The sequence below is a fragment of the Podarcis vaucheri genome (assembly GCF_965113315.1).
Source record: "Podarcis vaucheri genome assembly, chromosome: 14".
Lineage (NCBI taxonomy): Eukaryota > Metazoa > Chordata > Lepidosauria > Squamata > Lacertidae > Podarcis > Podarcis vaucheri.
Genome location: NC_138752.1, coordinates 29,031,631 through 29,057,580, shown reverse-complemented (window position 1 = coordinate 29,057,580; position 25,950 = coordinate 29,031,631). Strand labels below are relative to the sequence as shown.

Sequence of the window (25,950 nt, the reverse complement as noted above, 5' to 3'; positions counted from 1 at the left end):
AAAATTAATAATAATAATAATAATAATAATAATAATAATAATAATAATAATAAATTTATGCCCCACCCATCTGGCTGGATTTCCCCATTAAACATAGCCTCATTAACCACATGGCTAGAGGTATTAAACACATTTTTTGCTAGGATATCTCAAGTAAGTGTTCTAGAACAGGTAAATGCACTTAAAATGCTCCAAACCAATGGCTGCCAAACACCTAAGGTCTAATATTTATGTGACAATAAACAAATTGGTCATTTTACCTAAGCAAATTTGGACTTCTGGGTCACCATACAGTATCAAAAAGGCTGGGAGCCACTAGTCCAGATGAATTCCAATGTACTGCAGATTTCACTGCGCAGCTGTACAAGCTAAGCTGCATCCCTCAGCTTGTCAGCATTAACCTACCTGGCTAGCGGCTGTTCAACTAGTTATCTTAAAATATCTTTTTAAGTTTCACTCCTGCAAACATGGCAGGTGTTCTGTAAGCTGTCACGATAAGAACCCCCTTCCTGTGTTCTGTCAGCCCTTGCAGAACAAATGCATATGAATGCAAATACTGATGCTGTCTTTTTGTAAGTAATGAGAACACGAGTCTTGTCACAGTATATTAAGATATACATGTTACCTGAAGAGCCAAGCAAACAAAATTAATTTAAACATTAATCTGCAGAAACATCAAAGCATGTTGGTGACAAGTAAGGGTGGAAAATATCTTTTGAAGGGATGGCAGGCTTGCTTGGCAGAATACTTGGAAAAAATGTGTAAAATGTATAGTTTTAGCACTGAGTTCATAGCTCACTCTAGCCTGGACATCCAAATCTGAAATATAGCAGTATTGCATATTGCCATTCCTCACTGCTCAGGTTATTGTATATTGCAATCCTAGTTGGCAAAGCCACCCCCAGGCTCCCCAGAAGGCTTATTCTTGCCCTGTTTTACTACCATAACCTTTCTTCGTGTGCTGCCAAACTCCAGCACCTTGTAACTGGTGCACAGGTGCAAAGGAGCTGAGGTTCCAAGCCGAAGTTTGTGGGAGCCATTTCTGGCTGCATTCTTTCAGGGCAAGCAGGATGCATGCTGTTATAAGAAAAACTGCTCCCTTTCCCTTATGGGGTATTCTGGAGCTTGTATAGAGTCCTTAAGTGGGTTCCCTATCGGTAGGAGAAAATAACATAGGCCAACAAGAGTATATTGAGAAGCAAAGAGGATGATAAGCCTGACCTTATTCAAGGAACAGTTGCAACAGGGTCCCCACTCACCACATGCAGGAGGAAAAACCCTGAACAAGGTGCACAAGCAGTTTTCTGAAATTGCCCACCCTGTAGCCCAAGACCACCACCCCTCAAAACATCATACATACATCACAGAAGGAAGTGGCCTATGGCAAAAATCCTGTCTGCTAGGATACCTGCTAATGGTTACTGATTGCATTACCTGGGCAGTCTCTTGCCATTCTTTTGTGGTGGTTAATACTTAGTTCCTCAATCCGGGTCACAGGCTCACCCTATTCATACACAGATATGCCCTTACAGCAGGATTTGTCAGTCCCCATTTGCCTCCCTTACTGCAGAGGAATATTTGAGGTCATTGTGAAGGAGCCTTCCTTTGGGTTTTCCTTATCTGATACTAGGAGCATCAGAGACACTGCAAGGAGTCAAAATGACAGCAGTAAAAGGATCATTTATTTTGTCATGACAAAAATGGTACAGACAAGCGTTTGCCCAATGTCTGCCCCCCCCCCTGGGAGTGCCAGCCATTTATACCCTGTAGAATGGACAGTCATCTGATTTCCGAGAAAACACTTGTTTTACAAGAAATGCCATAAAAATTAGGTTTCGTTTTTCCATATTTGGATCAACTTCCTTATTTCACATATTTCCAGCCCCTCCTTCCTCCTGTTTCAGCCCTCCTCCCTCTGGGGTTACAATAACACCCATTCAACCTTGCTCTTATCTCTACCCACCTAAGCCAGACATTCCTGAGAGAGGCCTATTTTCACTGTAACATCTAAAGCCTTGTTCTTCTGGCTGGTGTAAAAACTCCCCCCCCCCCCCTTAGGGATAACATGAGAGAGGAAAAAATGCCTCAAAGAGTTTTTGGGATCATAGATAGAACAATATTTTAATGGCCCTTCACTTGGGAGAGTCAAAATGGCTTCAGGATTGCTCTCCCATACTATTTCAGACACATGGTTCATATATGCAGATATGTGTGCATTTATGAATATTCTATATTTGACACCTTAAAATTCTTACAGCCAAGGAGATAAACCTGGCATTGCTATTCTTTCTCTCTCCACAAACTGCCACATGGAGACTTTTTAAAGTGGATGCCTAAGCCCCAAGACTTTACCTTTTGCAAAACTTCCTGTGCCTTTTCAAAGCTGTTTGAGTACAATCTCTCCATATCTGTTCTTGAGGCAAGGCTGCTTTCACTTGGGGAGACCCAAGTTCAACCCCCCCCCCCAGCCATGAAGCTCACTGGGTGACTCTGGGCCAGTCACTGCCTCTCAGCCTCACCTACCTCACAGGGGTGGTGTAGGGATTTCATGGGAAGAGAATTATGTATACTGTACTGCCTTGATTTCCTTGGAGGAAAAGCGAGATAAAAATGCAATAAATGAACAAACAAAACTATACGCTTTAAGGGTCTAGTTGTGTGCATGTGCTTTTTTATTTTTTACAACTAGGTGGTATATAAATTTTATTAATAATAAATATGCAAAGTCAAAATGGGCCGAGTGTTTCCTCCCTGTACCTCTGTATAGCAGCAACCAGCTCTCTCGCCCGCTTTGTGCCCAAAAGGCTGAAGCAAGAATGGCGGCATTTTGACTTATTTGGGGGTGGACAGTATGTGAGGGAGGAGGAATGTCCCGCATTTTAACGGGGCGCTGCATTTGCTGGTGGCTTTTCAGCGTTTGACTCGTCTTTCGTTGCAACCTGCTTCGAATTTACACAGAATGAATTGGAATTAAAAAAATAATAATAATCACAACGGGCACGCAGGGTTTTATGAGTGGCCCAAGGCGGGAAGCTACGCCGCTGAGCGGGTCACGAGGAAGAGGAGGAGGAGGAGCAGAATTGGCGCCTTTTCCCCGCCCCGCGCGGAGCCCAGGAAGCCGCTTCAGCGCGCGGGAAAGGAAGGGAGGCCAGGATGAGTGAGCCGGCCGGCATGGAGACGGAGCGGATAGTGGTCGAGGAGGAGAAAGAAGCGGTGGCGTTGATCCAGCAGCGGGAGCAGGTGGGTTTTTCTGCTGCCTGCCTGCCTGCCCTACCTTACAGGGAGGCGGGGAGGGAAGCGAGGTGGCGGGAGGCTCCGCAGGCGCGGCGGGCTTAAAATAGGCAGCGGCCACTTTTAAAATGGAAGCCCCACCTCAGTCGCCCTAATAATGAAAGCGCTGCTCCTCGTGAGGCTCCTGTGGCGAAGGCGGCTTCCTTGCTATTCGAAATAGGCGGCTCCCAATGGACATGCTGGAATTAACACTCTTAAAAGTGGCCATGTCTGCTTTCATTTCAGCGGGTCGCTTCTGAGTTGCACCCAGCTTCGCTGAGATTAGACCCACTGGGCCCAAATTAATCAGTTCATCAGTTGCAGGAGGTTTACTCTTGAGCAACGGTGCATAGGCTGGGACTCAAGGCCTCTTCCTGTTTCAGCTGCTGCAGGGGTCCCTGCCAGGTCCAGCCTCCTAGGGCCGCCTCATCAGCATGAAGGTGAAGCTTTTTAGCAACTGCACGCTCCAAAATTAAGCACTGAAGGACACTGGAAAGGCATGGGGCGCTTTTGGGGTTCAAGAGAATGGGGAGAAAATTATGTTCCAAACCCTGGAACTTAACAGGAGTTAAGTCACTCCAGAAGAAGAGCACTCCAAATAATTTGTTCCTGGTAGTGCAATTATGGAGTTCTGTGCTGGTTGCTGTAGTTCATCCCTAATCACTATTATTGTGTAAGTAATAAGGTTATTGTATAATCTTAGAAAGTTGTATAATCTTGGGAGGGGTGTGGCTGTGACTATCACGAGGGAACCCATACTTCTAAATTTGCCACTATGCTGCACTTAAGTAGCACTAGTATTGGATTATTATTATTATTACTTCTTACCTGCTCTTCACTGTTAGGGTCCTGGGTGGGTTACAAGAATCTGAAAATAAGATATTCAAAACAAAGCAGGTTGCAATCAACATAAAAGTCCTAAAATACATGCATATCTCAAGTGTTGGGGGGTGGGTGTGGGTAAAGAGGTCGGTGTTCACTTGGGGCTCACTGGCAGGGACAGTACCAAGTTTTGCTGCGACAGCCTTCCTAGTTGATGTGATGATAATAGAATCAGAGTTGGAAGGGTCCCTGAGGATCATCTAGTCCAAACCCCTTGCAATGCAGAAATATGCAGCTGTCCCTTACGGGGAGGGCTGGTTTGGGATGACAAACTAGTGAGAGGGCCCAGAATGGACACAGGCAGCCATCCTCCCACATGGATGGATCCCAGAGTCTGTAAATTAACAAAATCTCTACACTGCTTGATCATAATAAAATCTCTTTAGTGGTTTACAACGCAATGTTGCACCTTGTTGCAAGGGTCCTTATGGGTGTACTGTTTAAAGAAGACCATGCAGATGGACCTGTGGTACAATGTGTGGCCTTCCCCAGCCAGCGGTTCTCCAAATGTTTTGGACTGAAACTTCCATCAGCCCAGCCAGAATGTGCTCTCTGAGTCCAAAACACCTGGAGGGCCCCAATTCTGTGTGTGTGTGGCATTCCTGCTCCCCAGTGTTAGATGTTTGTTTTCTGTGAGCTTTTAATGCAGGCATAGGCAAACTGGCCATCCAGATGTTTGTAGTGAAAATACAAAATTAGGGGATTATTAGCTAACTCTTTATACTGCATGTTTTTTCAAAGCAACACCCCAAGTGTTCAATGGTGATTACATCTTACATGTGTTTCTGGTCAGCGTTCATTTCCCCACTTGCAGCTGAGCATAAGTACCTCAGGGGCTGAGGTTACCCCCAATAAAATATTTGAGAGGGCTGCCTCCCAATAAAGTTGAGGAAGATTGTCATTCAAATGGGGGGCATGTGCTGCATCATGTGATCAGTTATGTGGGGGGCTCCCCCCCCAGTATTTTATTCAAGTTGATACTCCTACAGCTGAGAACACCGTATCAGATTTTTAGAAGGCAGAAAACGTTTTTTTAAAAATTGTGTTTTGGAATGGGGTGCATCACTAGTGATATGATGATCTGGAGTAGAAAACAATTCTCAAATGACAGACAAACTTAAAACATTTCTGCTAATGGATTTCACGTAACTCCCAGTAAAAGTTCATTGGGAATGTATTGCAATAATAAATCAATAGATAAGGAATAGATAACTTTTTTTTATTATTTCTTACACATCTTCAGGAGACAACACCCACTGAAAATCCAACCACATGTCTCCCCAGAAGCCCTGTGAAGAGTAAGACTTTGACAAAACAAATCAGAATTCTTCTCACGCCTGTGTCAGCCACATGCGGAGAACACAACAAGCATTTGCCTCAGAAACGTTTGTTAGAGCAATTTTCCAGCTGTGAGGAGTCTTTCGGTAAAGAACCCAAAGCCAAGAAAATCTGTAGCGATTATTCAAGTCCAGAAACGAGGGCTATATCTCATGGCGTAAGCGAGGTAGTCTCCAACACGGATTCTCACAGATGTGGTTCAGTCGTAGAGGCTGTCAGCAATGATTTGGAGACCGATGGGGATTCCGAGAGTGACAGAAATGATGTAAGTGTCTCTTAATTTGGTGAGGAAAATAACTGCTTATATACCGTGCTTAGAATTACATGTAAGATATGGCTTAAAACTTCAACTCCTGTGAATATTTTGAAACATAATTGCTTGCTTGCTTGCTTGTTGCAGGAGGAAGTCTCAACACAACTATCGGCTTATGAGAGGAAAAGACTGAAGAACATAACAGAAAATGCCAAATTTTTTGCTTCCCTGAAGCTGTTTGAGGTTTGTTGGAATGTCTTCTGGATTAGAACAACAAGTTCTGATACTTTGGGGTGCAGCCTTGGAAATACCAACCTGGAAGTAAGGCCCATTGAACTCAATGGGTCTTACTTCGGAATAGGATTACGCTGTTGATCTTGGTCTTCATCACGGCTTTAGCCATATTTTTAAGTGGTATAATTTACTTGAGAATCAGTGTTTGGAACTCCTATTGTTCTAGGCGCATTGTGCGACAAGGAATTCCATTAGTGCAAGCAGTTTCTGAGCTTTGGGCGCAGTACTGCGCCTAAGATTTCAGATTAAAACTGCAGAGTGGAAGGAAAGGAGGACCATTTTCTGCGTCCCCACTTCCAGCTACTCTTTGAAGACTGGAGAAGAGATCCTCTTAAGAATATTAGGGGGTGGGCAGGAGAAGGACTAAGTCATGTGAAAAATGAACATATTTTAGCTGCAGTTCATTGATTTTCAGCTTAGTATTCTTGTTATAAAAAAGCGCACCTAGACATTCCGTTGTTGCACCCATAACCTAGGTTTAAGGTGGCATTTAGCTCCTAGCTTTCATATATCAGTTTCTAACACTGTTGAGAATCTATTTTCAGCAGTGGTTCCATAGCTAATAGTTGATACAGCAAACATCAGGGCCTTCCAAACATTTCCAGTAAGTCATAAAGCAGAATGGGTGGCATTGAGTTAAGTTTTGCCAAATTTTGCCAGTCAAACTGAAGTGAATGGACCTACCTTAGTTATGTTCATTAATTTTAGTGTGTCTGAGATAAACTTAGTTGAGTACCACTCATTAAAACAGTAACAGCGGTTGACATCAGTAAAGGGTATCACTAAAGCCAAACGCAACAGAAATAAAAATACCTCAGAGGTTAAAAGCCTAGGGAAATAAAAAGATAAATGTGGGATATAAATGGAATAAATTGAAGCAGAAACAATAATTTTGAAATTTTATGAAGTGGATAAATCTTACATTCTATGCATCTGATCTTACTCTCTCACTCTTAAGTCGGCAGCAAGTCTTCGTAATATGACAGCCAGAGTGCAGTCTCCGAAAATACAAAGGTAAAACTACATACCCATTCATTATGGTTAAATATTTTGGCAATCCCCCCCCTTTCCCTCTTTATGTCGTGACAGTACCTGAATCTACTTAACTAATTAATACTGAGAGCTGAACTCCTGCTGGTTGGCTATTGGGAATTCTTACCTGCTGTATTATACAGTGGTACCTCGGGTTAAGTACTTAATTCGTTCTGGAGGTCTGTTCTTAACCTGAAACTGTTCTTAACCTGAAGCACCACTAGCTAATGCGGCCTCCTGCTGCTGTGCCGCTGCTGCACGATTTCTGTTCTCATCCTGAAGCAAAGTTCTTAACCCGAGGTACTATTTCTGGGTTAGTGGAGTCTGTAACCTGAAACGTATGTAACCCGAGGTACCACTGTATGTGATCGTTTTAAAAGTAGTACAGTGGTACCTCAGTTTAAGAACAGCCCTGTTTAAGAATTGTTTGGTTTACGAACTCCGCAAAACCGGAAATAGTGTCTCAGACTAAGTCTAAGAATGGAATCCAAACAGGAGAAGGGCACTGGTGGCGGGAGGCCTCACTAAGGAAAGCACACCTCGGTTTAAGAATGGTTTTGGTTTAAAAATGGACTTCCGGAACGGATTAAGTTCGTAAACCGAGGTTCCACTGTGTTTGGGTTAATAATGTCATGACTGTGACAGTAGGAGAATATGCAGTTGCTCCGTCACCACCTCCTTTGCCTTGTTTTAGCATGTGGGACTCCAGTTTTACTCTTGGCAAGTGAGAGGGGGAGAAGTGGAGTAGCAACATAATGCTTGTTATTTTGGAGCATTGACAGCTTCATTACATTTTTGCTGTTTCATTTCTAAAATACTCTGGGAGTTTCATTGCAAACCGAATGGTAAGCTGTGGGTTATATTAAATGTACAGGGGGACAAGCAAGGTCTCCAGGTTGTAATTTTGCAACCATTGTGGTGTCTTGACGGAGGAAGATAGAAAAATACGATGGAGGGAGATGGAAAGCAATAACAGAAAATGCAGAATAATCTAAAGGAAGAAATAAGGCTAAATCTTAGCGGCATGAATGAGGAACACTTGAAACCCTGCAAGGACTTAATGGAGAAATTATGTTGTCTCCGTAGAATTAAACATTCCAAGGCAAAAACTGAGACAACTTGTCGAAGATCGATGCGCTTGCAAAAAGTGGATCCACTGAGCAGTCCCCTGCCAGAAGCACAAGCACCTCCAGAACCTTCAGTTGACGAATATGTAAGTTGACAGATACAAAGGGAAAGGGCTTTATCTTCAAGTGCTCTCACTGAAATACCCAGACTTGACTTTGCAAGAGTATTTCGTTCATTCATTATATTTGTATGCTGATTTTCCACACAAAAATCACGCTCAAAGCAGCTTACAACAAAGAAATAGGGCTGCATTTCAAACAAACACTACAAAAAAATTCAGAAACAGTAACATAGCAATGATTTCATAATACAGCAACAATTTTATGATGGCATAGCAAAGCAATAGCAAATATAATAGATATAACAAGATACCATAAACAACATGCAGCTTCCAGTGTAGCAAAAATGGCAGGGAAGCTTCACAATTTCACGTAAGTTCTAGAAACACCCCTCCCATGATTTTGCTCACAGTCCTCCTGCAGCCACTTGCAAGGCATTTTACTCTGAAACGTGAGGGGTCGCTGAGAGAGCTTTTCTGCTGTCTAGCACTAATTTGGTCTGAGCATCCTTAGACTTCCTTGGTTCCTCACGGATCAAGTGTACAGTTGCTTCAAACAAGTCTTAAGAACTTGGCTTTGCGAAAATAATTTGGGTTGGTGAGTAAAGTGGAAAGATTGATTGGGATGTGGGAGAATAAATTTTTATTCATTATTTAACAAAAATTGTATACAGCTTAACTAAAAGAGGCCCATGTGGTTTACAAAAAAGCATAAAATATTTAACTTTATCAATAAAAGTCAAAGTTAAAAAAAACCTGAAAATACAATTTTAAAAATTGAAAATACAATTATTATTAAGTGGCTCTCTTCGTTATTTTCTGTGGGGTGCACTGATGAGCAAGTTGTAAAGCAAGCCAGTGATGTTTCGTGCCATTTCCTCTCTTGAAAGCCTCGTTTGCCACCCGGACCGCTTCAGATGATACCCATAGATCAAGAGGAAGGAAATGATGTAACTGAAGGTTTTCTGAATATGTGGGCAAAAATAAGTCAGGTATCATTGTTTTGACATGTAGCGAGCCTAAATACTTTTTTAAAAAATTAATTCAATATCTGCATGGTAAATTCTTTTTGTTTTCCAACCAATTTTACAGGTAAAGCCTAAGGTGATTGAGACTCCTACATATAACTTGGAAAGGTAATTTAAAAACCAGTTTTAGCTCCCTCCCCCCACCCCCCATTTGCTTGGTTTTTGTGGATGTTAACATTCTAATGATTTTGTCCCAGTTACCAGGCTCGTCTGCGTAAAATGGTCCTCCGAGAAGATTCTGTAGCAAAAGTGGTCCGAAACCGGATTCACTCCGTGGCTATCCATCCATCTGAAAGCAGAACTTTAGTAGCAGCTGGAGACAAGTGGGGACAGATCGGTCTCTGGGATTTGGTAAATAGCTTGCGCTCTATTGTCTTTGCTATCTATTACTGTTTATATCATAGAATCATAGAGTTGGAAGGGACCCCAAGGGTCATCTAGTCCAACCCCTGCAATGCAGGAATCTCAGCCAATGCATCCAGGACAGATGACCATCCAACCTCTGCTTAAAAAGCTCCAATGAAGGAGCGGTCACATTAAAGCGTATTCTGCTGGGTCAGGCCAAAGGGTGCCTATCTAGTCCGGCATCCTATTCTTAAAGTGGCTAATCAGATGCCCCAATGGGAAGCCCACATGCAGGACTTGAATGTAACAGCAGCGCACTCCCCGCTGTGATTCCCAGCAGCTGGTATTCAGCAACAGTCTGCCTTCAGCATTGGAGGTAATACATTGCCATGGTAGCTTGGAGCCATTGATAGTTTTGTCCCCTGCAAACTTTTATGGCTCTGTCTTCTAACTGAGAAGGGAACCACACTGTTCTATTTCCAATTTTGAAAAGAGAAATTATGAGAAATGTACTAATTCTGTGTCTGTTTGTACTTCTTAGGACAGCGGATTGGAAGATGGAGTACACACCTTTGTTCCCCATAGCCAGCCAGTTAGCTGTATGTATTTTTCTCTGTCTAATCCTGCTCATCTTCTATCTGTGAGCCACGACGGCACGTTACGACGTGGGGATGTAACCAGAGCGGTCTTTGATGAGGTGAGTGTTGGTTGCAACGTTGCATCTATTGCAAGGTCTCAATAAAGATTATTTATTCATTTATTTGATTTCTAATTCAACCTTCACCGTAAGTTCCCAGGGTGAGATACAATCATTAATGGAAAATAGTCATAAAAAAAGATAAAATAATTAAAATTATAAAACAAGTAAAACCATTCCAAATGGAACAGAATAGTATACTGCTGCAATGACTTCTGCTAAACAGTAAAACTTGCATTTTAACTGAAAGAATGGAAGAAAATGTTATAAATTATGTGGTCAAACGTTAGCAGAAACGCAACAAAATCGCAATATTCCCTTGTTTAGAATGAGATCCCTTTGGATGTAGAATGCAAAATCAGATATGGTATTCCTCCATCTTTCTATCTTGCTCAAGCAGCTCCTCCAAGATGGATGGAAGATGGAAAAGAGCAGCTCTTTCTTGTGCTCTCTCGCTCTCTAACTCTCCCCTTTTCACTTCTGTCTCATTAAGGACCATAACATAGTATTACAGCACGTGCTTTACAAGCATAAAGCCTGAGCTTCAATCCTTGGCACATCCAGAAGAAAAGGGGTGGCCATGGTGGGAGGGGGCGGTAGTCAAATAGCAGGTGATAGGAATGACCTCAGCTTGAGACCCCAGAGAGCTACTGCCAGTCAGAATAGACAGAACTGGGTTAAGTGGACATACAGTTCCACATAGCACAAGGCAGCATCCTGTTGTTTTTATCCATTGCTACAGGCAGAATTCAGTTTCTTAGGCGGGGATGGAAAAGTCAGGATTTTTAACTCTGTACGTTTGGAAATCTTGTCTGTCTGCAAGCGTGCTCGTAGTAATTGGCAAAGAGGATTGAGGAAACCATGGTGTGGCAGCCGGAGAATCATCCTACAGTTGTAGGGTATCCTACAGCTATTGTGATATATCAGCATAAAATTGGTAATTTGAAATAGGTTTAGACTTCACCTAAAAGTAAACCTCTTTCTCATTCTCAGGTGTACAGAAATGAAGAGGACAACCTTTCCTCATTTGATTTCTTGGCTGCAGATGCCTCTACTCTGATAGTGGGAATGTGGGATGGAGAGGTAGCTGTAGTAGATCAGAGAACGCCAGGAGCTTCTGCTGAGCTTTCTGCAGAACTTAATTCGAAGACGACAAGGACCATCCATACCAACCCACTCAGCAGGCATTATTTCGTAACTGCTGGAGCAGGGTAGGTACAAGCTGTGATACACAATTGCTTGTTACAGTACATTAGGAATTTGGAGCCCAGAAATCAAAGAGATGTGATGCTAGTAAGTGAATAGAGGCCTCCTCTTGGGACCAGAGTCACAATAGATTCTTCCCAAGCCCAAGACCTATGGACATTCTCTAAATTTAGGGGAGGGGGGACTCTGAAGAGATTATAGTGTTGTTATACAAAACAACTGGTCACAGCCATTGACTAAAATCTTAAGTAGTTTTGCTTTCCTGTGCCCTTTAAAATTCATTTCCACCCCAAAAGAAGTGTCCTGCACAAATTATAGCATTACATACATTGTTTCCCTTTTTTAATTTACAGAGAAAATAGATCTATGGTAAAAGATTGCATAAACTTACAGATTTTATGTGGGGCACAGAGAGAACTTCATGTGCTCCAAGATGATGAATGCTTTTCAGGGATTACAGAAAGAGTAAGCCTTTCTGTAAGAGCAAGCTTATTTTTATCTCCACATTCTTCAGTGGAGGGGGATATCCTGGTGAGGACACCCCCCCCCCCAATGAACGCAGAGCCAATAGACTCTCTGCCCTCTCCTTTGGAGAATTCAGTTTTTGGAGGAAGAGGAGCTCTTTTAACACAGTGGTAGATAAAAACTCTTCACTTCGTTCGACCCCTGGATAAACAGAAGCAAAATTTCCCAATCTCAGCCTTGGCAGAGGGAGAAAAATATGGGGAGGCCCTAGGACCCCGTGGTTGCAGGGGAGCCTGAATGGCCATGGAAATTAGGAGTTACAAGAGAGGAGGTGATGTCAGAGAGCTGTACCCACCATGCTAGCTAGCATCACAATCTCTCGAGGAACTTGCGACCTCACAGACTGGTTGAAAAAAGCTGTAGCAGACAGTTGAGAGTAGTAGCTTTTCTCTCTTACTTCAAAACTTTTAAAAAAGTTTTGGCACTTTTGCTTTCCCTGTGTTTTTATTTCCCGTGGACGGCTAATTGCAATGAGAGAAAGGAAGAGGAGAAAAGCGACTGTTGCCAAAGAAGGGCAGTGCACCCACCCACACTGCACACTTGGGGACCAATGAATCCACCAGCCAGGACGGGTACTCGTCCCACCTCCACACCCCGAAGCAAAGAGGGAGCAGCACCTTGGACTGCTGTGGATCTTGATCCAGCAGACTCCTGGTCTTGAGAACACAGCATAGGCAGAAACAGTGCTCCCCTTTGAGCCAGAAAGTGGGCACTGATTCAGAGATGTGGTCTCATGGGTTCTGCGGAACCTTAGGCATGAGGTCTCCTCTGAGCTTTAGCCTGGCATCTGGTAACTCATCCACAATGGGAGGAGGAAGTGAGTGTATATTCTGAGCAGCTCCTGTTAACCACCTGATCTCTCTCATAGGAGGAAACCTGTTTCACTCAGAATTCGTACCAGTGTATTAAGATACTTTTATATGTTTATGATATCAAGAACATAAAATCAAACAGATCTGCAATTTATAGGCCAAAAGGGAAACGGGGGTACACACAGGGACATCCCACGACTTTTTCCTTCCCCAAATAATTATTGTCTCGATTGTAAACAAACAGTGGAATCGTCCTCAAATTCTGTTATTCCCCCCACCCCCATATTGATACAGTGGTTTCTCATTTTCTTAAGTGCAGTTTGTCCCAGTATTTTGTTTGACACCTGCAGGGTTTTATGTTTTCAATGGCCTTTTCCCCTTGATGTGTGAGGAGCTCTCACCACCACAAGAGACAGGAAGTCTAATAGATTAGCTGGATAGTCTATTGGGAGATGTCCCATTCAGGACATCCTCCTAGCCACTGAAGAGACACCCAGGATGAAAGTCTTAACGTTCCCATTTATGCCGCAGGGATGTTGATATTTATGATGTTCGGCACCTGAAGGCGAGTGGCAGCAAGCCCGTGGTCTCTCTTGCCGGGCACACCAAGAGTGTTGCTTCTGCTTATTTTTCACCTGTGACTGGCAACAGGGTGCTGACTACTTGTGCTGACGATACATTGAGGTATGTGAGAGTGGGAAGGGAGCTGGCTTTTGTATTAACAATTTCCTCCTGTGAAAGTCCTTTTTCACAGTTAACTGAATTTGCTGCCGTGAGACTTGCTTGTGGCCCGTGGCTTATATGGCATCAGTAGTGGAATTGAGCAAGTTAATAGGACTGTTGAAAGATAGGGCTGCTGTAGATCCTACCATGTTCAGAGGCAGTATATTGCCAAGGGTGGGAGAGGTTTGGAACTCATACGTCTTGCTGACCATTGTTGGAAACAAATGTAGGAGATTCTGTGAGAGATGTGTATGGCTGAGTTACGGCAATTAAATATTTTGCATTGAGGTGTGTGGGCCCTACCTCAAAATACTTGCTTGTATTTAGAAATCCATAGCATATTTTCACTCGATGAGCAGTAGGGAGACCCCTTGCAATATAATTGTTTACATAGTCTAAACCAGAGGGTAGGGAGCTAAATGTGGCCCTCAGGATTGTCCTCAGGCAACACACCTTCCTTGAGTGTTTTTGCCTGACTGGACTGTGTCCTTGAACTCTTTGATAAAGTTTCCTGTTGATCCTCATGCTGGATTTGAATAAGTAAATAAGTAGTTTTTTTGGGGACTAAATTGACTGTTTAGGGTTTTTTTAAAGCTCCCACTTTTTGTCTCTTGCAGGATCTTTGAAACCAAATGTATATCATCTTCATTCCCTGTTCTCACAACTGTCAGGTGAGTTAGAATAGGATTTACTCTGGTGCTAAGATTCAAGTTTGGTGGAGGGGATTATGAGATCACAGTGAGCAAAACACAATATTTGACCGTAGGAGAGTGGTTTTTCCATTAGAGAGCATGTGCATCAGATTTAAGAACCCTGGTTTTCTAGATCATCCCTCCCCACCTAGTGCCCTCCAGATGTTTTGGACTACAACTCCCCATCAGCCTTAACATCATTCAGTTGAGCTGGCTAGAGCTGCTGGCATGTTGCTGTGCAGAACAACTGGAAGGCAGCGATGTAGATGAATCTTAACTATTTCTCTCCCCCCCTTCCCCTTTCTGAATAGGCATAATAACTACACAGGAAGGTGGCTCACAAGGTTCAGAGCTATTTGGGACCCAAAGAGGGATGACTGCTTTGTGGTGGGGAGTATGTCTCGACCAAGGCAAATTGAAGCCTTTCATGCGACAGGAGATTTGGTGCATTCCTTCCTCAGCGAAGACTACCTTGGCTCTGTTTGTTCCATCAATACCTGGCATCCTACCAGGTACATTCTTGCAGGTGGTAACTCTAGTGGCCGCCTCCATGTTTTTAAAGAGTGAAAAAAAGCTGAAGAGAATGTTGAACCTTCAGGTAACAAAGAGTATGAGTTGCATTTTGGTTGTGTTAGGACTTTGTCCCTGGAGAAAGACAAATATATTCAATTTCAAAACTTTCTAAGTGATAACAGAAATAAATAAGGCTAGCCTTGTTATTCAAATGCAGTGACTTATTGCAGGTTTCTGCAAGGTTGTTTATGTGAAACTGTTAAATGGTTTCAATATATTTAAGTTCATTCATAGTGGCTTAAAAATCTACAGAGCAGGCTGTGTACTAGATCATGTTTAATTCAGAGTTCAATTGCTAACAATTATTCTGAGATCAAAGGGGTGTTTTGGTGTGTATCAAGAGTGGTGAGAAGGTACAGGCTTTCTCTTAACACCCACTAACTTGAACATAAGCAGCATGTTAATAATGCTTATGCATCGTTGCAAGATGGAAAATGCAATTATGTCTGGTGTGTAGTAACACCAGATGGCACCTTACACCAGGGAAGCATTCATAGTAAATGAATCAGTGTTAGACCTGCTTGTCATGTTCAACTTTTTTAAAGTACGCACAATAAATGCTTTGGAATCTGTGTAGCATCATGTGGTGGTTGTACCAAAATCATATGGATGATCTGGCAGCAAAAATATATATATCCAATTTAAGTTGGTTAAGCATTCAAGTTCTGAAAACTTTAAGGACAGAGAGGTTGAAAGAAATTTTCCACAGTAGCAGGTAGCATTTCGGGAATTGTCTAAGCAGACATGTCACATGAGCAGAAGCATCAATTTACTCAACAGAGAACATTTTCATCATAATTAAATATTTATTTAAATTTAAAAATACTTCTATATGGCACCAATGATTTATGCTAACTACATGTTGAATATGTAGAAAAAGGTACATTATTTTGAAGGGAAAATGTAACACAGCATTTGGCACATGAAAGGTTAACGTCTATATTGTTATGAAAACTAAAATTCACATTTTCAGGTAACTTACTTTCTACTGCTTTTAAATATGCAGTACGCTAGTCCTTATTAAGAGTTTGTTTCCTCTGATACAGCAACCTATGGAAACCACCACAGTTTATACAATGAGACCAGGAACAACTTAGTAGTAAGTGAAACATGAAACGTAATATGGGGCAAAACAGGAAAAATGACTTTTTTTCAGTTGCCAGCTGGAAAGTTTTCAGGATAAAACATTTGGCAAAAACGAGACACAATCCATTAGGAAGAGGTTCTGCAGTGCAAGCCCCAGAGAAATGAAAGTGCACGGGAGACCTTAACTCTAGGATAGTGGCCAGAATTTTTTAAAAAGTAAAATAACTATCTAAAGCCACCATCAGTATTCATAAGTTGTCCACTTTGAAAATGAAAATGTCCATTGTACAAAATAGTTACAGATAACAGGACAGGTGTGTGGCATGATCAACAATACCAACATTAAAACATGAAATAAATACTGCATCGTTATCTGGGATGGAGAATGTTAAAATTAAGACTTTTCACTCACTGCATAGAAGCATCGTTTACTACAGACTGAGGTAGGAACACTACACTAGAAGTTAATTTTGTTGCTGTGTTGCATAAAACAGTGTGTATCCTTGTAAAATCTATCCCTTGTATCTTCTTGGCAGGCATTCAAAAGTTTGTTTTTATGTACCTGTATAAGCAAAAGTGAAAGCCAAAATCTCTCTTGGCTCTTGTGACTTCCAAGCTGGCAGTTGCAGTTAATGGTCAGTAATCAAACAGATCCTTGTAGCACTTCCACGATGTGTTCAAATAACAGGGAATCCTTTTCTAGTGTACCGTACACCCACACCCACACCCCAGTCTGCGTCCAGTAACCTTTGCCAATATTTAGTGTATTGCTAATAGTGTCATTGTGCTCTTTTTCCCCCCCAAATGATGAATGACCAGCTGTGGGCAGAGTGTAACTGAACTTGGAAAGGAAATCGGTGCTTGAGATTCCCACGCTTATCCACGCACCCTCCCATTGGGCAAGTCCTGGCAGTGCTTCAGTTCTGCGTGAACTTGAAGGGCTTGTGTGCCTGCTGAAAATTGTAGTAGTCAAGTCAGAGACAAGATAAATGAAACCAGCCTCTTGAAATATTTCTGATTTAGATTCCCAAGTGACTTGAAATCTCTCCCTGAGATGAAATAAAACACTTGCCAGTCTGATTTCATTCTCTTGCTCTGCTCATCTTGGTGAGTACTCTCACCATGTTTAAAATTTATTGCTCCTTTTACAAATGAGCTGCTATTTGTCAGGCTTTTAGATTAGACTATCCACATCACAAGACAAAAAGTAAGAAAGAAATTTCTGAATTGCCTTCAGGATGGAAACGTGTGGGTCAGATTGTTCTATGTGTTTTCATTCCAGTGCTACTTCCCCCACGTCCTTAAGTTCTCCATCATTTTAATGGCACAAGGTAACCCATTTTCCTTCCTCCAGAAGTTATGAATGGGTTAGCTTGATGCTCAAATACCATCCTAAAAACAGCCATAATATTTTGTTTACCACCAATCACTTTGAATACCACACTATATTCACCTAATTCATAAAGTAAAAAAGACTTGGTTTGCTCGTTAACAAAATAGCATTTTGTTCTTAAAATATATAGGTTGAAACAAGTTTGTTCTTTTGTAGTACAAAAACAAGTACAGCTTTCTGAGGCAAAATGTCTTTCAAAGAAATTGGATATGATCACTACTACTTAATACAGCAATACTCGGTCAAGTATAATCAAATACATATATTTATTTCCCCCATATACTAACTCTTGCTTTATATGGGGACGTTACTGCTCTAAGAAAAACTGCATTTCTGGGATCCTAAAGGTCAGAAGTTGAAATTCACAAAGGACAGGTTTCTCCTAGTCACACTTTTCAACACTAGGGGGAAGAATTAGATTTACACCTCGTTGCTGCCTCCTTGTCTCGTGCCTTACCTATTGCTTATAAAGAATTGAGTGTGTTTGGGTGACCATATGGTGTCAGAACCTTAATCCCCCCTGCCCCCACCTTCAAAATTCCAGATTAAGCCAGAAGTTTGATTGGTAAAATAGCAAGACTATGTTTAAGGTGGTAGTGCTGTACACAGTGGCAGTTTTAACAAAATAATAAAATACTAAAGTTACAACTCAGTAGCACCATTACAAAAGCTCCTGCATAAAATGACGCTGCCTTCTTGAACTAGTGTCCTAGCTGGAGGCTGGCACTTAATGCAATAATCAATAGTAATAAAATAAACTCTCTTTACTTGAAATTTTTGAAATGGCCACCTCTAGGAAAGCTTAAAATTAAACTTGGAAGAGTGCAGAATAATTTAAAAGTTGGAAAGCAAACCAGTTGAAGACACTTCCAGGAAGAGGACGTGTAAAGAAATGGGCATTGTTTGAATCTGGCGCATGTGAGAAAGTCTTATCCCTTTCTTCTGCTTGGAAACAACTCTCCTAGGCCGCTGTTTACTTTGATTCATGAAAGGAGGACTTATTTTATGTGCCGATGGTGCCACGATGTGTCCCATTTTTCTGGGAATGGGTAGCAGGGATCTTCTGCAATCCACCTGGCTAGTTACTAGGAGGAGTCCTGCCTTCAGGTGTCAATGAGTAGGCTGAGCACGGAGCGGATTTTGCAGGCAAACCATCGCCTGAGGGGACAAAAGTATTGATAATGGAATTGTTCAAACTCGGGGGTCTGGCGAATATCACGGAAAAAGGCAATGTCAAGGTCAGACTCGGTAAGGATGATCAGGAGGAGGAGCAAAACAAAGAGGAGCCCACCGGTCACAAGGAGCAAACGGAGGACACTGAAAACAAACTTATTCACCTGTTCTGCTTGGGCTCCGCCACCGCTGCCCACACCCTGGCACAAGGCTCGGAGCTCCCTCCCCAGCTCCTCGGCCTCGGCCACCGTGGGCGTGTTGGCCTCAGACTCCTTTTCTTCCTCTATGCTGCAAGGGGCTCCGTTGATCTGCCTGGAGAGCAGCATCAGCTCAAGGCTCTGCTCAGCTACCGGCGTGGGAAGGACGCTGTCCGAGGGACTGTAGATCTCGTCCGAAATGATGGTCACACGCTCGCTGCTCTCGGCCCGGTAGGCCCGTGAATGCGGCAGGAAGGCATCGCCATGGGAGGCTGACCGTACCGGGGTGGAGTGGGCACTGTCCCGCAAACACTCAAGCCCTGGAGAGAGGGAGGGAGAGAGGAAGAAAGGGGCTGGCTATGGAGAAAGATGAGGGGAGTCGCCAACGCATTAGCCAGCCTCAGCATGGAGACACGGAAGTTGGGCTTTCAATATAAAAATACTGTTTATCCCAAGATCAAGATATCACTGTAAATTGAGCATGGAAGTGAGGGCTATAATCTGGCCAGGTTCAGAAGAATCCTGGAGGAAGTTAACCTTCGGCAACCTAATTCAAAACATTCCTTAGATTCCTCTTCAGTGGTTCTGAATGCCAGGAATTCAAGCACAATGCAGGCTTGTGCTTTTTAGTGGTTTGGTGGAAATCGGTTGCATATTCCCAAAATCTGAAACTCCAAAAATTCCCCATCTGTATGGTAAGCAAATTTAGGGCATGTTTGTGAACACCTGGAGGCTTCCTGGCTGGATTCTCCTTCCCAAAAGAAAGAAATGGCTGTCACCACACTGAGCAGGCTGAGAGCATCTCTGAAGGCTTTCATATCAATGGCTTGTTCTGTCCTGGCCCAGAGAGCAGACCTAGATCTCATGGCCTTAAATTAAAGGTAGATTTTGGTTGGAAACATTTTGATGAAAGGAGCGACTCAACAATGGAACCAGTTAGTTGTGTGTTTTAGGAGGAGGGCTGTTATTTGCTGGGCAGCCATGTCTGCAAGGCTAGGTGGTCTACACAGCCTCTCTGCAGCACCTCTATGATGATAGAATTGGTCACATAAGAAAAGCAGGCCAAAGGGGGGGGGCTTCTGGTCCAGAATCCTGTTCTCTTAGCATCCAACCAGATGCCCGTTAAGGGACACCTGAAAATAGAACCTGTGTGCAACAGCAGTGCTTATCTCATTTGTGATTCCTGGCAGCTAGTATTCAGAGGCACATTGCCTTCAGTGCTGGAAGTGGAGCCCAGCATTCATGGCTAGTAGCTTCAATGTTGCCCCCAACCTTGAGAAGAAGTGACGTGGAGCTAAAATGCATGGGGAAAGTGTGGGTGCATGGAGCACCACAAGTGATTGCACATAATCTTTACTGCTTACCTGGTTCAGAAGTCGTGGCCTGGGTGAATTTGCAACAGCCCAGACTGCCCTTTAAAGTTCAAGGTTTTTAAATTCTTCTACTCTTTTAGTTAGGCCTATCATGTTAGTGGCACAGTACACACCATTGCACACTGTTCGCATAGGCCCTAGGGAGTGACACTTTAATTGGGGGAATAACTTGCTTGGCTGATAAAATCTGCCAGATTTTACCCATTGCGGTAACAACAGATAAAAAGAGGGCTATCTCGTTTCACAAGTTAAAAATCCAGCATCTTGCTAAAAGGTTCCATCAGTGCTAGCATTTCCACCTGCCTGATGGAACCACCTCCTTTCCCACCCTCCTGTATGCTGTTCAGGTGGGGCGGGGGGGAAGCCCCATTGAATTAGCCAGAGCCCTTTGTGTTGGATCTCCCATTAGTGGAACTGCTTAGATGAAGCTGGCTCCACATAAAAACTGCCTTTTTGTAGCCCAAAGGACACTACAGAAACTGGCAGTATACCCAAGAAGCAGCCTCTGGCTTCACCTTGGGTCTTGCTCTTGACACTGACCCAACTTCAGACATTAAACTCCCGAGCTCAGTTTAGCAGGTGCAACCCTGATGCAGATCGGCTTTTAATTTCCTCCATGGGGCCTTGCCAGGGGTCCACCTTTAGCTAGTCTGCTGTGTGTGTAGAAGGGGAGAAACCCTTCCACAGCCATGTGAGAAATTTCATTTAAAAGGGTCAATCTTGCAAAGGATTTTGTCTTCCCCCATTAAGATGCAGGTGGCAAAGCATTTGTAGCAAGCACACAGCATTCTAAAACCATACACCAGCAGAATAACAATGCATGGAGCTGGCCAGCCCTCCCTACGGAAATTAGCATAAGTGCATATGAAACAGTCTCCTGTCCTTGCGTTCCATAAATCACTTGAGACAGCTGCCTCCCAATTTGGCCACAAGAGAGTGATACAGCACATACGAAAAGGACTCAGTGGAAAGGCAAACCTGGCATTTGTGAATGTTTCTTTCATTAAGACTGAAACCGAAATCACATTTAAAATAACACTCCTCGCCCCCGGTAACTACAGTAGTTCCACAAAATAGACTCAGATTCCATTCCGAGAAAGGATTAACAACGGATGAGGAGCTTGTAGCCCAAAGACCATCCTAGCACCCCAAGGGAGGCGAATGTACAAATGTGCCCTTGGCTTTGTTCAAAAGAGAGATTAAATCTGGAGAGTGTGCTGCAAAGCTACACGAAGTCACCATTGTGTCCAGACCTCACCTTCCATGATAGAGATGTGCACAGCTCTCCTTCGAGTTCTGGGGACGCTGCTTAGCCGTGGCCCATGAGTGATGGAAGGACAGCTACGGCTAGGAACCAGCCCTGCCCTACAGAAAGGAAGCACACAAAACTGTGTTGGGAATGCAGCCTTCCATTCAGAATCAGAGGCGAGCCTCTTTAAGATTATGAGCCAAACCCAGGAAATGGCCCCTTCCAGAAAATGCAGGGGTAGAGCTGGAAAACACATCCCGGGTGGATTTTGCAACTAGCAGAGGAACAGTCTGCTTATACTGAGTCAGACCACTGGTTCGTTCAGGCCAGGACTATCTACACTGACTGGTGGCAATGGCTCACCAGCCCAACCTGGAGATTGAATATGGGGCTTTCTGGATGCTTTGCAACTGAGCTATGGATCTTCCTCTACGGGGAAGAGAGATGGGGAAGCTGTCCCCCCCCCCCATTTGTTACTGAACTGCCACCAGCTGCAGCCAGCGTGGCTTCTCGCAGGTGAGCCCACAGCTTGTCTTCCAAGCTGCCTCTGCTGAGCCTTACCTGTGTATTTCTGGAGGCTCCCTCTTGATCTTGGCACTAGACTCCATCACTTCTTTTGCAACTCGGCCACTGAAAGTGGTTGGAGAACAGAAGCCGTGACAATAGCAGAAACCACCCTTTCCCCCTCCAGAGTTTCTGCTAGCAACTCTTGCCTGCTCTAGACAGAGGAATCGGACTTGCTTGAAGCTCAAAAGAAAAGCCATCCTTCCTGGCAGACCCATTCAATGAGCAGAAAGGACACCCCCAGTATATCGGCTGTGCTATTTACTTTGAAAAGTTACATTGTTTTCCTTCCCTTGTTGCATGGCCTTTCCTGCAGCACTTTCCTTGTCACCTATTACTGGCTTTTGCTTCTTGGCTGTGCACTAGAGAGCATGGAAGCTGAATTTGGCCCAGCTACGGCAGTCCTTTTATTTCAGATTTTTACTTACTGTATTTATATCCCACCTTTCATCAAGGCGGCTTTGTGGCTCTCCCCCAGTTTAACTTTGCAACAACCTTCTGAAGTAGGTTAGGCCGAGAGGCAGTGACATAGCCCAAGGACACCCAGCATGTCCCATGGACGAGTGAAGGCACCAACCTTGGTCTCCCAGGTCCTACTCTGGCACTCTATAACCACTACACCTCACATTTAAATTCTGGCATACAACAAAACAGCTCGCTCAGAAAACAAAGGGGAAGGCACCTTTTGAATCCCTGCATTATATCGGGAACATCAGATGAGCAGCCTTGCCTTAGGGAGGAATCCAACCTCACCCTCTTCCAACTGTTTAGTCAGCACCAGCATTTTAACTTGCCTGATGAAATGATACCGGCCACAACCCCGTGTGCTGTTCTGGGGGTTCTCCCAACCTCCCTCCACAGCCAATTGTGAGCTAAGCTAGAAGGAGCTCCTATCACACTGGCAGGGCCAGTTAGTTGGATCTGGCCCGATAATTTTATCTCAAATTCAACACAGCTGAACTTATAACAGACTCATTCCTCAAGCCACCCAGAGGAAGCATCCAAGAACATACCCAGTAACTGCTACTTACGGTCATTATTTACCTGTATCGGAACCGACTCCCTTTGAAAAATAGGTTACTGCTGGACACAGTGCGGACTTGGCTTGACTTCTCCAACCTGAAACAAAAAAGCAGGCGTTGGCAGAAGGCCCATAACTTGGGTTTTGACAGCATTCTGCTGGCAGACTTTGTTGGAAATGATGTCAAAGCTCCTGCTCTGGGAGCAAGTAGAGAGATACAAGAAGCCCCTGCGCTCCCCTCGGTTTGGTACCCCTGCCAGTGTCCAAGGTGAACAGTTTTTTAACTCGGCATCTTTACTCCTCCAGAAGCTGCTCTTGACTTCCCCCTTTTTTTTTGCATTCCAAGTCAAAGCAAAGGGTCTGGACATGAGAATATAAAAAGAGCCTGCAGGATCAGGCCAACAACCCTATCTAGTCCAGCATCCTGCTCCCACAGTGGCCAACCAGAACCAGATGCCCCAATGGGAAACTCCCCAAGAGGACCTAACAGCAACTTCCCCCTCCTGATGTTCCCAGCAACCAACATTCAGAAGCATTGCCACTTCCAAGTGTGGAGGCAGAGCACAGCCACCATGGCTAGTAGCCACTGCACTTGTTGCCCACCCTGCAGTGCCTATGCATGAATTTCAGACTCATGTCTGAATTTCAGACTCAATTTCAGAGAGTGAGTTAACTTAGCTGCAGAGGAGAAAGAGGTACAAACTGATCCAGAGTGGTAAAGCAAATGCAAAAGTCTCTCCTTCAGTGAGATCCGCAATGGAACATTATCGGCTAGAAAAACATTCCGCCCAATCTTCCTCACCTAGAAGTAACTGGGAGTGCACAGGAGGCTTGGGGTTGACACCTCACTGCTACCAAACTGCTGGAGCTGATCAGCAATCCCAACACTGGTTGGGCTACTTCACTAGGAGGAGGAATGGGCTTGCTTTTTAGATAAGGATACGGGTTCTGGCTGCTTCCACACTGCCACTATTTTGCAGGTACACAAGTAAATTTCAGTCATGTAATTAAAGTAGATTTTGTGCTGTTATAAAGCAAACCCAGCTTCTGGGGGTGGTGGTAAGGAAAGTTTTGAGAAAATGCACTGGAAAGTGTGGGTTAAGTGGGACATCACATAGCATCATACAACCTCCACGCAAACAGAGAGTGAATGCTCACAGTGGGTGTTGTATAAACTTCCACACACATTTTAACTCAACAAACAGGTTGTCTGGAAGAGCCCCTAGCCTAGAATCTTTAGGAGGGGTGCTTTGGGTAAGGCACTGGTTCTGTATAGAGGGGATCAAGGATAGAACAGAGCGGTCTTAATTGCATCCATCATCTGGTTTCTGGGGATGCATAAGCAGAAGACAATGTACCAGTGCTTCTATTCATCTGGAAAAGAAGCAAAAAGATTTGTGAAGCAAAATGGCAGCTGTGCTTCATGTTAATATAATGAGAAATGAGACGGCCTGATTGCAGCTTACCCAAACAGAACAAAGCAGCACACATTTTCTTGCAGCCCACCGACTACAAGGAAGCACACTAGAGAAAGCAACCTTCTATTTTATAAGCAAAACACCAAATTAATTATGATGGGAGACATGAATGGGGTTGTCTCTACCTTTATGGATAAGTCACAGAACCAGAATTTGACTAAAGATGGAAGACTACCAAAAACTTTCTTTGAACTAACTGACAATATGGATTTAATTGATTTATGAAAAAATAAAAATATAAGCAAAACACCAAATTAGAGGGAGAGAACAAAGGATTCTGTTTGGGGGCTACTAGAGATGAAACGCCTCTTCACAAATAGTCCATGTTTCTGGCCCATTGTTCCTTAGTTACTTCTCAAGCTGGCTGTTCAGTTGCTGGTCAGAAACTTTCTGGGGCCAAGATATTCTTGCAACACCCAGTCAGCCTACACCTTGTCCTAGATCCAAACTGCAGCTAAAATTGGGGTGGCCTAGGCAGAAGTGAAAAGGAAGCTGGCAGGAAAGCAGGCCCGATCCCTTCCTGCAAGTAGCTTTGTTGTTTTTTTTTGCAGAAAGGAGGGGGGCAATCCACATTCAGAGCAGCCCCCCCCCCTCATACACACAGTTTGCCCAGGCATGTTTCCACATCCACACTGGACACTGTCAGCGGCTGCTAGGAATGATCACAACTGCCCCACGGACAAAATTAATCCTGGGGAAATTTATTTCATGCTTACTTATAAAAGGCTTGATTTTCAATCCCACATTTCCAGAGGTGCTTGCAGGCTTCAGGAGTTGGAGCAAAATATGTCAGAACAATTTTCTTTTCCTATAGAAAGCCCAGGGGGGAAAAACCCGTAAGGTTAATTCACAAGCTTGGTTCACAGACAGCATGCTCAGTGAGCTAGCTTTAAATGCAAATGCCCCAAATGCTATTTGAACGGAAGAAGGATGGGAAAGCAATTTCCCTGAAGGAGCTGTGGGTTTGCTTTCCATAAATAAATATATGTGGCTCTATAAGCAGCATCACACACTCTGCAAAACCTGGAAACTGCTCAGCATAAGATGGCGATGGCATACTACAAGTGGTGGTGCGATTTTTACTTGGGCCGCGTAAACAGTGGATGAGATTGTAATGCTATTTGTGAGGAGTCTTGCACAGGCAGCTCTGGTTGTTTGTTTCCACTGTCAGAAATGATGGCAGGATTCGAATTCCTCCTGGCAATATGCAAATGCACGTGACCCTTAAGGATACCTAACAGAAGTTATTATAAGGCCAGTAAGTATTAGATTGAGCATCCTTAAACTTAGCCGTGCCTCTCAATATATGTGGTGCTTCAGGATGGAGTGTGGCCAGAAACAGTCAGGAATCCTAAACATTGCATTTCTCTTGGAACAGAGGCAAAAACTATACCTACACAGTTACAGCGGCTGAAGAAGGTACTCACCTCTTTCTGACTTACATATAAATAGAACGTCTTGCCTTCAAATTTCATTTTTGTCACTTCGTTCCTACAAGCACAAAAAAGGCACTTGTGTAAACCAGAGGACGCAGCCCGCCTCCCATCGCACAGCATTACG

At 43.6% G+C, this 25,950-nt stretch overlaps 2 protein-coding genes across 11 annotated transcripts in view; one reads left to right on the top strand and one right to left on the bottom strand.

The window, feature by feature from the left end:
• Positions 1 to 3,024: 3,024 nt before the first annotated feature.
• Positions 3,025 to 25,950, top strand: part of WDR76 (WD repeat domain 76) — a 63,627-nt gene continuing 40,701 nt past the window's right edge. Inside the window, exons 1-14 of one of the 6 annotated variants that reach the window (XM_082198514.1) lie at positions 3,026 to 3,240; positions 5,396 to 5,755; positions 5,891 to 5,986; positions 6,996 to 7,051; positions 8,156 to 8,282; positions 9,146 to 9,247; positions 9,348 to 9,391; positions 9,481 to 9,634; positions 10,170 to 10,325; positions 11,319 to 11,536; positions 13,400 to 13,552; positions 14,209 to 14,262; positions 14,595 to 14,795; positions 16,762 to 17,022. In XM_082198514.1, coding sequence (XP_082054640.1) covers positions 3,154 to 3,240; positions 5,396 to 5,755; positions 5,891 to 5,986; positions 6,996 to 7,051; positions 8,156 to 8,282; positions 9,146 to 9,247; positions 9,348 to 9,391; positions 9,481 to 9,634; positions 10,170 to 10,325; positions 11,319 to 11,536; positions 13,400 to 13,552; positions 14,209 to 14,262; positions 14,595 to 14,795; positions 16,762 to 16,807 — 1,854 coding nt within the window. In that variant the 5' untranslated portion in view covers positions 3,026 to 3,153 and the 3' untranslated portion in view covers positions 16,808 to 17,022. Of the gene's footprint in view, positions 3,241 to 5,395; positions 5,756 to 5,890; positions 5,987 to 6,995; positions 7,052 to 8,155; positions 8,283 to 9,145; positions 9,248 to 9,347; positions 9,392 to 9,480; positions 9,635 to 10,169; positions 10,326 to 11,318; positions 11,537 to 13,399; positions 13,553 to 14,208; positions 14,263 to 14,594; positions 15,429 to 16,761; positions 17,023 to 25,950 lie in introns of those variants that run through there. The other 5 variants (XM_082198515.1, XM_082198518.1, XM_082198513.1 and 2 more) reach the window with 5 other exon arrangements.
• Positions 16,743 to 25,950, bottom strand: part of FRMD5 (FERM domain containing 5) — a 127,819-nt gene continuing 118,611 nt past the window's right edge. For 3 of the 5 annotated variants that reach the window (XM_082198532.1, XM_082198535.1, XM_082198536.1), the window contains 6 exons: positions 25,818 to 25,881; positions 25,107 to 25,198; positions 22,936 to 23,010; positions 21,889 to 21,957; positions 21,337 to 21,443; positions 16,743 to 19,025 (listed from right to left, as the gene is read on the bottom strand). In XM_082198532.1, coding sequence (XP_082054658.1) covers positions 18,439 to 19,025; positions 21,337 to 21,443; positions 21,889 to 21,957; positions 22,936 to 23,010; positions 25,107 to 25,198; positions 25,818 to 25,881 — 994 coding nt within the window. In that variant the 3' untranslated portion in view covers positions 16,743 to 18,438. The remainder of the gene's footprint in view (positions 19,026 to 21,336; positions 21,444 to 21,888; positions 21,958 to 22,935; positions 23,011 to 25,106; positions 25,199 to 25,817; positions 25,882 to 25,950) is intronic. The other 2 variants (XM_082198534.1, XM_082198533.1) reach the window with 2 other exon arrangements.